General features: G+C 40.2%; 1 protein-coding gene across 1 annotated transcript; it reads right to left on the reverse strand.

The window, feature by feature from the left end:
• Positions 1-706: 706 nt before the first annotated feature.
• On the reverse strand, positions 707-12,119 carry LOC125747672 (protein FAM3C-like). The gene is made up of 9 exons (XM_049023086.1): positions 12,031-12,119; positions 11,115-11,159; positions 10,887-11,018; positions 9,813-9,933; positions 8,576-8,634; positions 8,239-8,289; positions 7,161-7,245; positions 2,919-3,045; positions 707-2,070 (listed from the first exon to the last, which is right to left on the reverse strand). Exons 2-9 carry the CDS (start codon positions 11,125-11,127, stop codon positions 1,981-1,983), a joined length of 678 nt encoding a protein of 225 aa, XP_048879043.1. The 5' UTR covers positions 11,128-11,159; positions 12,031-12,119; the 3' UTR covers positions 707-1,980.
• Between the last annotated feature and the right edge of the window lie 2,258 nt (positions 12,120-14,377).

Raw genomic sequence — 14,377 nt, forward strand, 5'->3', positions numbered from 1 at the left:
TCAAGAAAATAAGAACATAAGAAAGTTACAAACAAGAGGAGGCCATTCGGCCTATTGAGCATGGAGGGAATTAAATGAATAATCTAAAGCGTGCAGGATCTTGTCAAGTTCAGATTTGAAGGAATCTAGGGTTTTTTATGCTGGCATTTATCTACATTAAATTTCATCTGCCATTTGTCATTCCAGTCCTGCTGTAGCATCTCTGTTGCTGGCTCAGAATCTGCTGCACCTCATTACTTGGTGTCATCAGAAACCAGTTTTCCATGTATGTTAGTGTCAATATCGTCTACGTAAAATAGGAATAATAATGGTCCTAAAATTGATCCCTGGGGTACCCCCCTACGAACACAGGCCCATTGTGACATTGTGCCTCTAATAACACCATGCTTCCTAAATTCAGTGGATCATCATGTCTGAGCTGACGTTACATGCCGGCTGCGAAGGAAACATGCCCAGTGGGGGCTGAGTCTGCCAGCATATCCACGCATCATATAGCTGAAGATGGCATTAAAGACTTTGATTTGACTTTTACTTGGATCTTCCGGTACGGAGAAATGAGAGGGTTAAGTTTTATAATGAGTATGTAGCAGAAATTTTAATAAAGGAAAAAATAAAATGGTAGCTACACTCCAGCCACAAAGACAGGCTGTATAATAATTAATATGCAATCATGAATTTTATACAGTAATTTATTGATATAGGAAAAATAGATTACTAAACAAATGCAGTCTGTGACTGCAGTTTTAATGTACATTTAGAAGACAGAATATCCTTTCGCATGTATGTCACATATAGCTGTCAAGGGACAGTAGGGACACGGATACACTGACAGCAGGGTGCAGAAAAGGCATAGATACACTGACAGCAGGGTGCAGAAGAGGCATAGATACACTGACAGCAGGGTGCAGAAGTGGCATAGATACACTGACAGCAGGGGCACAGTACAGTAGGTACACGGATACACCAGCAGCAGGGGCTCAGTGGGGACATGGATACACCAGCAGCAGGGGCTCAGTAGGGACACAGATATGCTGGTAGCAGGGAAGCAGCAGGTGCATAGATACAATGGCAACAGGGGTATGGATATGCTGGCAGCAAGGACAACATGGGACATGGATACACTGGCAGCAGGGGCACAGTACAGTAGGTACAAGGATACACCAGCAGCAGGGGCTCAGTGGGGACATGGATACAATGACAGCAGGGTGCAGCTGGGGCATAGATACAGTGACAACAGAGGCACAGTAGGTACACGGATACACCAGCAGCAGGGGCTCAGTAGGGACACAGATATGCTGGTAGCAGGGAAGCAGCAGGTGCATAGATACAATGGCAACAGGGGTATGGATATGCTGGCAGCAAGGACAACATGGGACATGGATACACTGGCAGCAGGAGTGCAGTAGGGGCGTGGTTACTCTGGCAGCAGAGGCGCAGCAGGGGCTTGGATATGCTCGTAGCAGGGAATAAGTAGGGGCATGGATATGCTGTCAGCCGAGACACAGTAAGGGCATGGATACACTGGCAGCTGGAGTGCAGTAGGGGCGTGGTTACTCTGGCATCAGGGGCATAGTATGGGCATAGATAGGGCGGGGGGGGGGGGGGGGGGGAATAACTAGCTATACCCCTGGATACTCATTATGAGGGAATAATTATATAATATCAATTATTCAGAAAATAACATCAAATAACAAATCTCATAATAACTAACAAAGAAAGATGAGGCACATATGAAACAGGACAGAATTATACTTCTGCACTCCTTTACATAACAAAAAACGGAATACTTAATGTAAACATGACATTATATTAAAAAAAAAAACAAACATTGCATCATTGAACAATATGAAAACATTTTAATGTTCATTTTCATGAACCTGAGATTGCACAACAATTTCCAGTGCTGTCCAAAAGTCATATCAGTAATATGGCAAAAATGCCAGTGATGAAGGCAGGATTTTGTGCCGAAAGCTCAAACAACTAATAAAGTTTTCTTGGAAAACACCCTGCCAAGTCTGCTATTTCAGGCCAGCCATCATAAGTGTTAGTTGCTTTGTTATTTTTCACCATCTGTAAAAATAAAATGTTGAACAACATCAGCAGAGCAAATTCAGTAACAGTACTGGTAATAAAACAAGCAAACTGGTAGAATACACAAGCTGTAATTTCAGCAGAAAGGTGAGCTCTAGCATTTAATATGTATCAATTATTACAAACACTGAGGTATTCTGTTTTTGCAATGCTATTACATGATGTGTTTGTTAGTCACCAAGTATCACTGTCAGGGCTATAAAAGTTGGGTATTTTATCTCAATAACAATTAAGCATTACACAGCAAATTCATATTTAGCTAGCTCTAGCCGTATACAACTTATTGCTATTTGATGAAAAAAATGTGATGGCAATAGTCTACACATTTAACAGCAAATGTAGAAAGTGTCATGGTCTGTCCTCATTTGTTTGCTGCAGGTACCTTCATTATGTACTTTTTAAGCTGATAAAAATACTTGCTCACTACTAATTTTCATGCTATTCATCTTCCATGACATATCCATATTTAATCATTCATTAAAAAAACATTCACAAGTGCTGTGTGCTAATTTAAATATGCAAATGTCTCTAAAGGTGCGTTTTTTCACTTAACAGCTTAGTATATGCTTATAACATGTGCTGATTGAAGAACATCTGGGGCACTTCAGCCCCCACTCTCCCCCAGATGTTTCTATGTTGAAAATAGCTATTGAGTAGCCAGAGGACTGTAGCTAGCTGCCTCATTAACGGGTCATGTTATTTTAGGATCTCCTATATCAGGATTGTGTTTCGATGATATTTAGTGTCGAGACAGTTTGAGTGGTGTGGCTAGAGTGCCGATAAGTGCTGCAGCTGCTTACTCATTCCTGAAGCTCTGTCAGGCTTACCTTCTCAAATGAGCTTGTGTGCTCTATTCCAGTGGCTCCTGCAAAAACCCAAGTATCCCTGAAAGACAGGGATTTGATGAGCGTGCTGCCCATCTTGGCAAAAACTTCCCGAATATCGTCTGTCAATCTGAAAAAGCAATGAAAAAGAAAGGATTTGGGGAATACGTCCATGGGCTGGAGAAAGTAAGGACATCAATAAAACATGAATTGCAACAGAAGTAAAACTGTTGTGAAAGATACAGACACACACACACACACACAGAGTCATATAACCATATCTTTTTGGGGACCGCTCATTCATTTCTATGGGGAAAATGCTAATGCTAACCATGGCAACAGTTTTTGCATTTTTAGTTTTTTCATTGCGGTCACGGATATTTATAAAATAGAGGAAAGTGGTCCCCATAAGGTGAAAAAAAAATGGGTATTCATCACATTGTGGGGATATTTGGTCCCCACAAGGTAAAGTATACCTGGACCACATACACATGCGCTCTCTCTCTCTCTCTCTCTCTCTCTCTCTCTCTCACACACACACACACACCAAACACAGCCTTTATGCCAGGCTATGGTGGTGAGCCTACTGCAACTAATTAAAATCTTCTAATTATAAACTTCAAAGCTACGCACTAATGTGATTCTGGGTAATACCAAAAATACTTAATTTATATACCTACATATTGAGTTACACCCATAAAAAAATGCATGTTCTTTACATCAACCATGTACTTTACTCCAAAAGTGTTTCAGCATTTAATTTTAGTTTTAGCATAATATTGCCTCAGATGTCAGATCTATTGCTTCAGAATTTTGACAACATACTGCAGTAAAAATCAGCCACATTCTTCTTCAAAGGGCTGGAGAACTAGGAAAAGGAACCAGTGAAGAGTCAGAATGGAGGAATCAAGCAGGAAAGGTTCTCTTTGTGTCATGCCTGAAAACGTATCAGCTGGGATGGCTTGTTGTTCTGTCAAATTTTATAATCATGGTTGTATTGGACTGGTCATGTTGTATTGCACTATTTACTAAAACACTAAAATAATTAGTAATATATTAATATTTTTTATAAGTTAGTCCTGTAAACTACAAAGACAGCATTTCTCCAGAATGTTGTCTTTTTGGATCAAAAAACCACTTTAATCAATTGTTAGGTAACTTTAATCTGTTATAAATGATTTTGATATTGGTATCTCCGGCAACCTGTAAGAATTATTTTATCTCAGTTTTATAGTATCATAAATATTACAGACCTTCTAAGCGACCGGATCAAACTGCCACTTTCATTTATTGGCTAAATTCTAATTAAATGAGCTATAATAATTCAAGTTATAAAATGTACTTATTTCTATTTACTCCAATATAACCAGCTGCCAACAGGTTCAATATTCTGGACTCAATTTTCATTTAACTCTGTTGAACACACAGAAATCCTCTGTGTGTTACTCTGGATAAACTGGATTTACTGGGAAACCAGTAACAATACTTATCAAAATTACACTTAAATGAAGACCCTGAATAGAAGCGAAGACCTGGAGAAAACATATAGCAAATTATAATTTTGGCCAAAATTTATTCACCTCACTTGATTCCAAAATTGACCACAAGACTTAAGTGTTCAATTCTTTAAAACAAAATGAATAACTCATTGATACCATTCCACAAAATAATCTAATGATATCAATATTGAAAGAAAAATATTCACAAATGTAAAATAATTATCACTAATTATTCTTTGACCAATAGCATTTATATCATGATAATCCCTGTTGTGTCAAAAAAAATGTGTCAAAAACTATTGCTTGCAATGACATGGGAGAATGACCAATTGAGATCAACTTTAAAATATCCATCCATCCATCCATCCATCCATCCATCTTGCACCCACTTGCCCAATGCAAAGTCCAGAGCCCAACTCTGAAGCTAATAGTGAAAGGCAGGGAATAACCAAGGATGGGGTGCCGACTCACTGCAGGGCGCACACACACACACACACACACACACACAGAGACACACACATACACACCATTCACACACATGTGCACTGACACCTGTCACACCACACACACACACACACACACACACACAGTTGGTTTATTAGAACATAACCCCATCGTAAATTGAGGAGCATCTGTACTTATATTCATGAAAGTGTAATAAATGCTCTGGTCTCTCTATATCATTTCTTTTTTCTCTCCTCATCCATGAATTTAAATGTGCTGCATTCACTTATTCAATAAACTGAAAGTTAAACCTGGAATGTGTTCAGAATCCTCATGCAGTTTATGCTGAGCTTTACCATCCTAACCTGTTTCCTTAACCAGTTTGTCCTGTCTATCCATTCAAGCATTAACACAGGCTTTGGGTATGTGGCCCAACCAGATGTGCAGTTCGTTTCTAGTTAAAGATGTGACATCATCATCAAGTTAAAATCCTGCTTTATGGAAATGATGTTGTCGGATTGCAAGAATGAAATTGACAGGTACATTTTTAAGACATTCCTAGTCAACTGCAACACCTTCAGGAACTGCCACCCTCACCCAGTGTCAACAGAATGTATTATGAGGGTCCAAACCAGAATTGACAAAATATAAAGTTGCGACTTCCTAGCTTCACAGATTTATTTTTTTTAAAAGTATCTATTCCTGTAAAAAACATCAGACATTATGTCATTGATTTATAACACTTTATAAAGTCGGCAAACAAGATGAAAATGACAAATCCTTTAATGAAAAAAATTACCATCGTTAATTTACATAAGTCCAGGGAGGACTTAATTTTCTTAATTTTCTTGTGATCTCAAGTTCACAAGCTAATTTTCTCAGGATCTCAAGAAAACTAAAGTTGAGATCATGACTTATTTCCCTGCTTGATCTTGTGACGGGATTAGTAGTTTACAGTAGTTGATGATCAACATCATGGACATTATATTTCACTTTGATCATGAACGTCAGAAGCAGAAACATCATTTCAGTATTTCTGTCAGTGCGAGACACTTGTTAGTGTTCGTCATTTTACAAAAAGAGGACAATTAAATGACAGCTTTGAATTTGTTCTCCAAGAAAAGGCAACAATGCAATGAGCTGTTAAAGACTCCCAGAACCCTAAAAACAATGCACTGTAGAACTTCACAAGAAAAACTGTAAACTTGTTAGACTGCTTTAATATTTACTTTCATAGTTTGGGCATGAATTATTTCAAAGTTTGTCCATGAATTTTCATGCTTCTATTGTGAAATCAACAGTCGAACTGTAAACTTTGACTGTGAAGTTTACAAGTATACAGTTAAGCTATGGACTGTAAATTATTGTGATGAAGATTTAATTCTGTTTGGCTAGTTGAGTCCAAGGTAGCCCACCAGCATATGTGTACTTCCATCTAAGTTTACTTTTAATTACTGCATTTCTCCCCATATAGGCACAGGTGCATTAACCTACCATATATGTATCACGTGGACAGTTCAGGGTTCTACTGTAATCTTTACAGTCAAATTCACTATCAGCTTAGCTGTTATAACAGTGAAGTTTATAGTCCTGTTCATTAGACCCTCGTGTATCATGACTTAAAACTGACTGGACAATATTACCATCAACTCTTCCGTGGTGGAATTGATGAAAGTTCATAGCACATAGTTGGCTGTAAACTTTGACTTAAAACTGTCAAAATTGAACTTCACAGTTAAACTATATCATGTACAAATCTGAACTGTAAATTTCACTGTCAGAATTATTAAACATATGAACTTCAAAGTAAAACAAGAGTCCACAATTTGAACTATGAAATTTTTATAATCTAACTGTAAAGTTCGTAGTAGAATTACGAATAATTAAGGTTTAACTGTAAATTTCACAGTTTTACTGTGAACTTTCACAGTGCATTTTTTTCCCTGGGATTCTAACGTTTGATCCATAATTCATCATTCACACATTGGTGTCTCTTCTAACTGTTCTTCAATTCATCTTTTAAAATGTAAATTACACAGAAATTTTGGTCAAAAATCCATGTATAGATTAGGAAGTCTAATGAACAGTATCTCAGGCCGTGTGTTTTATCCACAAATGGAAAATTGTAGAATGTAATGCTGCCTGACTGCATTTCGTAACTGTAATTATAAGTCACCTTGTGATGTGTAAATACTGCAGGAATGCAGAAGCGACTCATATATATATATATATATATATATATATATATATATATATATATATATAAATGTTTATTTGTCGATTTTTCGTGATAATCACTTACTTTGTTGCTGAGTCATCAAAGGAGGCAACCAGGACAATCTTCCCAGGTTTTATTGCTAAAAGAAACTGCATCAAATCCTCTGGTTCTAAAATAAGCAAAACATAGACACAGTCAATTGGATTTATAACGGTTACTGAAGGTTCACAAATTTGGCTCATTTCAGCTGATATAAATGCACTTGCTGAGAGTTACTCAGTGTTCAGAAGAAAATTAACAACGAATAAAAAATTAACTAGAGCTATATTTCGTGAAACAGTCCTGAAGACAGTGTACTCCGTTTCACGGGGGGTGCACTCCACTTCTCAGGACGTGTACTCCATTGCATAGGAAGTGTACTCCATTGCACAGGGAGTGTACTCCACAGCACAGGGAGTGTACTCCATTGCACAGGAAGTGTACTCCATAGCACAGGGAGTGTACTCCACAGCACAGGGAGTGTACTCCATAGCACAGGGAGTGTACTCCACAGCACAGGGAGTGTACTCCATAGCACAGGGAGTGTACTCTATTGCACAGGAAGTGTACTCCATAGTACAGGGAGTGTACTCCATAGCACAGGAAGTGTACTCCATAACACAGGGAGTGTACTCCATAGCACAGGGAGTGTACTCCACAGCACAGGGAGTGTACTCCATTGCACAGGGAGTGTACTCCACAGCACAGGGAGTGTACTCCATTGCACAGGAAATGTACTCCATAGCACAGGAAGTGTACTCCATAGCACAGGGAGTGTACTTCATTGCACAGGAAGTGTACTCCATAGCACAGGGAGTGTACTCCAATGCACAGGGAGTGTACTCCATTGCACAGGGAGTGTACTCCATTGCACAGGACGTGTACTCCACAGCACAGGGAGTGTACTTCATTGCACAGGAAGTGTACTCCATAGCACAGGGAGTGTACTCCAATGCACAGGGAGTGTACTCCATTGCACAGGGAGTGTACTCCATTGCACAGGACGTGTACTCCACAGCACAGGGAGTGTACTCCATTGCACAGGAAGTGTACTCCATAGCACAGGGTGTGTATCTTACAGGGAGCATTTCTCAGAAGTTGCTTCATATGCAGGGTAGCTTACTTCCAGAGTACATGTTGAAATAATCAGTCTTCTCAATCTTCCCACTTTCAGCTGTCAACCAAAACAAAATGCATTTAATGATCTTTAAGTGAAACAAGAAATGAATGAAACAGATGCTTTTTAATGTGATGTGCTTATTTCTGATTAGTACCAGACTATATTCAGAATGTAACCAATTTTAGAATTTGACTTGACTTTTCCTGATTTCCATATAGATAAGAAAATTCTTTGTTATTAACATAAAATCCTCGAGTCATACTTTATCACATTGGTAAAAACTCAAAGGTTTATTGTCCTTATTATAATAGCATAAGTATAAGAAAGTAAAGTAGCTAACCATCTATAACTGCAATGTTCAGTCCATGTCCAATATTGTTGTGAACACCACTCATGATCCTGAAGGAGAAAATCAGTTTTATATATATATATATATATATATATATATATATATATATATATATATATATATATATATAGACACACACATATAATACACATGCACATGTTTATCCTTATTAAACTTAAATCCTCTTTTACTTCTATGGGAAAAATGCTAATCCTAACTATGACAACCTTAACAACCTATGCCCTGACCATAATCATAAGTAACCAAGCAAAATACAAGAGTTTTTGCATTTTTAGTTTTTTCATACTATAGCAGTCACTGATTTTTATAAAATAGAGTTTTATAAAAACGGATGTTTATCATGTTATGGGGACATAAGGATAGGTGTCCCCATAAGAATAGGTATACCCACTCGCACACACACACACAGATGCAGACACACACAGACACACACACACACACACACATATAATATATACAAACACATCATTACAATCAGTCCATCTCTAAAGCCATCAAGCCCTTACAGTGGAAAAATGGCAGTAGTCTGTGACTATTATAATTAATTAACAATAACAATTTAAATTAATCTGGTATTTATTTTCTGCTTATGATAATGAGGTGTTTTATACTGTATCACAAATAAAAATGCTTATTCACTTTAGAATTTATATTGATTTAAAACAATAATTGTATGATATTTGGTTTTGGTTCAGTCTTACTGAGCAGGTCAATGGAACCATCAGCAAGCCCAACTGATTTTGTACTGCCACCTACTGGGCTCACTGCAATCTGCATATGACCTTGGATTCTCCCAATCCACAGTATTTTAGTGTGATTTCCTCTGTACAGGAAGTTGAGATGACAAACGTGTTCACGTTATATGCAAAAAAAAAGTACAAGAAGTTATATGTGTTTCATTTTTACCTGACACCCCATCCTTGGTTTCAGCTGTTTCCTACCTCCAGGATTGTGTGTGTGTGTGTGTGTGTGTGTGTGTGTAGTTTTCATGTTGTCATGGAACACATGGAATGACACTGATGCCAGTCCAATACAAGGAACACATACACCGTAATACACACATGAGGAGAGAACACCCTAACATGAACGTGGGACTTAAACCCAGCTGTGGGGTGACAGTGCCCTGGGTTATAATACTACAAATATATTGACACAAAACACCCAGTGTCTGAAACTGCTGAACTGCTATTAACCAGATGGAACTTACACCTCTCCTTCAAAACAGATTTTGGGCCCAAGGACGTTGGCGGCTCCTGTCTGGAGGTAAAACGCGAACTGGTTGATGTCGCATGACTTTGGTAGTGCACACTTAGGGTCGTGGGATGGTGCTGGTGGCAGACAGAAACACGTGTGTCACAGAGTTTCTGTGGCAGCTAAGCCTCCTCTCATCAGCCTAGATGGAAGCTTTAAAACTGTCAACAAGCATCTATGAACCAGCAGGAAATAAAGGAACCAATCGAATATACGAGATAACAACTCTATTGTTTACAAATTTGGGTAAAAATACTGAATCAATTTGTCATTAAAACTCAATCTAAGTAAATTCTTTATACTTTACTCATAATATGATGATAAATAAAAGATGGGCCTTCATTAATTATTGCTAGTGATGAAACAGTACTGCACTTTGCTTTTAAATTAGCATAATATAATTAACCTAGTCATTATTCTTTTTGATGTATTTCACAGGTAAAGATAAACACTGTTTGACCAAATGCAACAGACTATGAATAATCTCTTTAATCAAATAATATTAATCAGTGATGCACTTTCCCAACATATTTCAGTATGACTGGATATTTAATTATACGAAAACGTACCAATTTCACATTTGGGGCTCTGTTAGCCTCTTTTGTTATACTGTGAAAGGGCATGTAGATATTTTCAGTTTTTCCAAGTTCTGGAGTCTTAGTCTGTCTTAGTCTCACTCAGGCACTGAAAGGCCGGTATGTGTCGCACATTGCATGCAGTGACCCTAAGCCAGGGCAGTCCAGCTCCAGTCCTGGGGGGCCAGAGCCCTGTGTAGCTTAGTTCTTTCCCAATTCCACCATAAATGATTCAGCTCAAGTGCTGTGTGGTAATTAGAACAAAGAGTTGAATCAGGTGTGTTAAACGAGGGGAAACCCAAAAATGTGCAGGGCTCCATTCCCCCAGGACTGGAGTTGGGCACCCCTGCTCTATGCTTTCTACTGCTTTTTTTAGCTGTAAAACACTAAAGAAAGCAAATTCAAAAAACAAAGTCAAAAGTTTGTACAATTTGGCATAAACCTTCCTAACGTACCTTGTGATATGACTTTATCTTGTGATATGACTTTATCTTGTGATATGACTTCAGGTTTTATAAGTAAGCTGTTGGACACAGCATACCACGTAAGGAGTACAATTAGCAGAAGAAGTCCACAACGGAGAAGATCTGCAAAAGTTCAGCAAAGACACAGTGGAGAATGCACACCAAAACACAAAAGCCAAGCAAGAAAGGGACATCATTTTAAGTGATTCAGTGTCTTACATCTGCACCTCATCCTGGACGGCTCTCTACATAAATGCCTATGACCTGTGATGGAAAGAAATCATGATTAGTACAGTACTGGATGGCAGGGAGCCTGGTGGATGGAAGATAGAAGGATGGATGGATGGATGTATTATACATTAATGATGGAGTTTATGAGTAACACAAGTAACAATTTTTCAAAAGTGTTTATTATTTATTTTTTTCAACTTCTACCACGATTGAAATCTCGGAACCTGACCGTTCCTGCTAAAAGTTGTACAGCGTTCAGCTTTACCAATTTGCCTTCGAACGAATGAGTCAAGTCAGATCTAACCGCAACTCGACCGAAAACTCGGAACACAGCAAAACAAAACACACCTGCTAAAACTCATACGGATAAAGACACGTCTCCCCTTCCAAACAATAACCCAATACCCCCTCCATCCCTCCTCTCCACCTGCCACTGCCAGTATGGCAACAGCTCACCTCAATACAGGCAAAGTGCTCATAAACGGCCATCTATTTTGTATTCATTGCTTGTGTGCTTTTTCATGTGTGTATTAGTTTTAAATGTATTGTTATGCTTTTTATAATTAAACAGGCAATCATTTGGGGGTCTGAAACAGATTAAATTACTTTATATTATTTCTCATGAGGAAATTCGACTTTGACCTCAACTAAACCAGCCTTCCATCCATCCATTTTCCAAACCGCTTATCCTTATATACAAAATAACATTTTTAGATCAATCCATCTATTTTCCATACTGTATATCCACTACAGGCTTGTGGAATTTTATGTAAACTAGTTTTAAGTATTTCTTTTGTATTGTGGTTTTAGTACAATTATAATACAATATAATACAATTTTAAATCACATCACACAATGACCACTTTATACTGAAACTCAATAAAAGTTTCTTATAATGATTTACCTGAGTCTGTCTGTCTTCCAGGAAAAGGTGTGTTTGGCTCGCTGCGCAGACTGAAGGTATACTGTGTGACTAACTCACAGAGAAATGTGCATGTCACACACTCGTAAGGGCCCACGTGCAGCCTGGCTTAGGAAGAAAAACGCGTTTGACCTGTCTGACGTCAAAGACCCAGGATCTACAGACATTCCACACCCAGAGAACTTGTGGGATGGCCTTTATTTGCACTATTTTGTAATAGTGAAACAGATATAGGCTTGATCCGCCGATTTGTGCTCATAAATACTACAATATTTTTAGGTTATCCCAAACTGCTGGACTGACTGTTCTCAGCGTTTACAAAGCAGTCTGTAGGAATGAACACCAAACCACGAAGTGATGTGATAGATGAAAACACTTATGATCTGTAAAATTTCTAAATTACAGCACGTTACAACATCACGTACATCTTCAGCTTCTCATTATAGGTGTAACACTGCTAGAAAAACTGCAAAAAGACAAAAAAGTGAACATGTTTAATATTACAGTTTCAATGGGGAATCACTCTGGAATTTTAAGAGCTTTTGTTTGCTTATATAATGTAAGAATAAAATAAAACGCCATGCAAATGATACCATTAAGAGGAAGTGTAACTAAAAGAGCTCAGTTCATGTATGTGTCCATAGTTCGGACATCTAAAGGAGCAAAGCGGCAGCAGAGGCAGGGGTCACGCAGCAGTAGGTGAGCTGGGTTCCACTAAGGATGGTCTCATTTGCATGGGCCATGTTGACAGGTCACCAGCAGGGGCAACTCCGCACGCAAATTAGTGGAATCATTAATTCAGTCATGTTTACCATTTGAAAACAGTTTTATTTTCCCCCACCATTGATGTGGAATGCAGATGTCAACCCTTTAAAGATACAGAACACTATTTGTGACCTTCTGAGAATGATACCAGTCTAATATGGTCTTGATAATCAAGCTGTCTAGGATGTATATAAATATGCCCCATTGCACACTTTTGTCATTTTAATTCAGTGGTGAACACAGGGACACAGTCAGTGACCTCAGTGGGAGGCGATCATCCTGTCCACTCTCACCAAGATGGGGAGGGGTGGTCCTCATGTCCGCTCTCACCAAGACGGGGAGGGGGGATCATCCTGTCCACTCTCACCAAGACAGGGAGGGGCGATCATCCTGTCCACTCTCACCAAGACGGGGAGGGTCGGTCGTCATGTCCACTCTCACCAAGACGGGGAGGGGCGATCATCCTGTCCACTCTCACCAAGATGGGGAGGGGTGGTCCTCATGTCCACTCTCACTAAGACAGGGAGGGACGATCATCCTGTCCACTCTCACCAAGATGGGGAGGGGCGGTCATCATGTCCACTCTCACTAAGACAGGGAGGGGCGATCATCCTGTCCACTCTCACCAAGATGGGGAGGGGTGGTCCTCATGTCCACTCTCACCAAGACGGGGAGGGGCGATCATCCTGTCCACTCTCACCAAGATGGGGAGGGGTGGTCCTCATGTCCACTCTCACTAAGACAGGGAGGGACGATCATCCTGTCCACTCTCACCAAGATGGGGAGGGGTGGTCCTCATGTCCACTCTCACTAAGACAGGGAGGGACGATCATCCTGTCCACTCTCACCAAGATGGGGAAGGGCGGTCGTCATGTCCGCTCTCACCAAGACGGGGAGGGGCGATCATCCTGTCCACTCTCACTAAGACAGGGAGGGGCGATCATCCTGTCCACTCTCACCACGACGGGGAGGGGCGGTCCTCATGTCCACTCTCACTAAGACAGGGAGGGGCGATCATCCTATCCACTCTCACCAAGATGGGGAGGGGCGGTCGTCATGTCCACTCTCACCAAGACGGGGAGTGGTGGTCGTCATGTCCACTCTCACTAAGACAGGGAGGGGCGATCATCCTATCCACTCTCACCAAGATGGGGAGGGGCGGTCGTCATGTCCGCTCTCACCAAGACAGGGAGGGGCGATCATCCTGTCCACTCTCACCAAGACAGGGAGGGGCGATCATCCTGTCCCCTCTCACTAAGACAGGGAGGGGCGATCATCCTGTCCACTCTCACCAAGACGGGGAGGGGCGGTCGTCATGTCCGCTCTCACTAAGACGGGGAGGGGCGAGCATCCTGTCCACTCTCACCAAGACAGGGAGGGGCGAGCATCCTGTCCACTCTCACCAAGACGGGGAGGGGCGGTCGTCATGTCCACTCTCACTAATACAGGGAGGGGCGATCATCCTGTCCACTCTCACCAAGACGGGGAGGGGCGAGCATCCTGTCCACTCTCACCAAGACGGGGAGGGGCGGTCGTCATGTCCACTCTCACTAATACAGGGAGG

Source organism: Brienomyrus brachyistius, chromosome 8, assembly GCF_023856365.1.
Source record: "Brienomyrus brachyistius isolate T26 chromosome 8, BBRACH_0.4, whole genome shotgun sequence".
Classification (NCBI taxonomy): Eukaryota; Metazoa; Chordata; class Actinopteri; order Osteoglossiformes; family Mormyridae; genus Brienomyrus; species Brienomyrus brachyistius.

Excerpts from the sequence above, each read along its gene's own strand:
- LOC125747672 (XM_049023086.1), bottom strand. Across the intron at positions 9,934-10,886 it reads AGATAAAGTCATATCACAAG|CACCATCCCACGACCCTAAG; the intron begins GTACGTTAGGAA and ends GTCTGCCACCAG. Across the intron at positions 8,290-8,575 it reads GAACATTGCAGTTATAGATG|CTGAAAGTGGGAAGATTGAG; the intron begins GTTAGCTACTTT and ends TTTGGTTGACAG.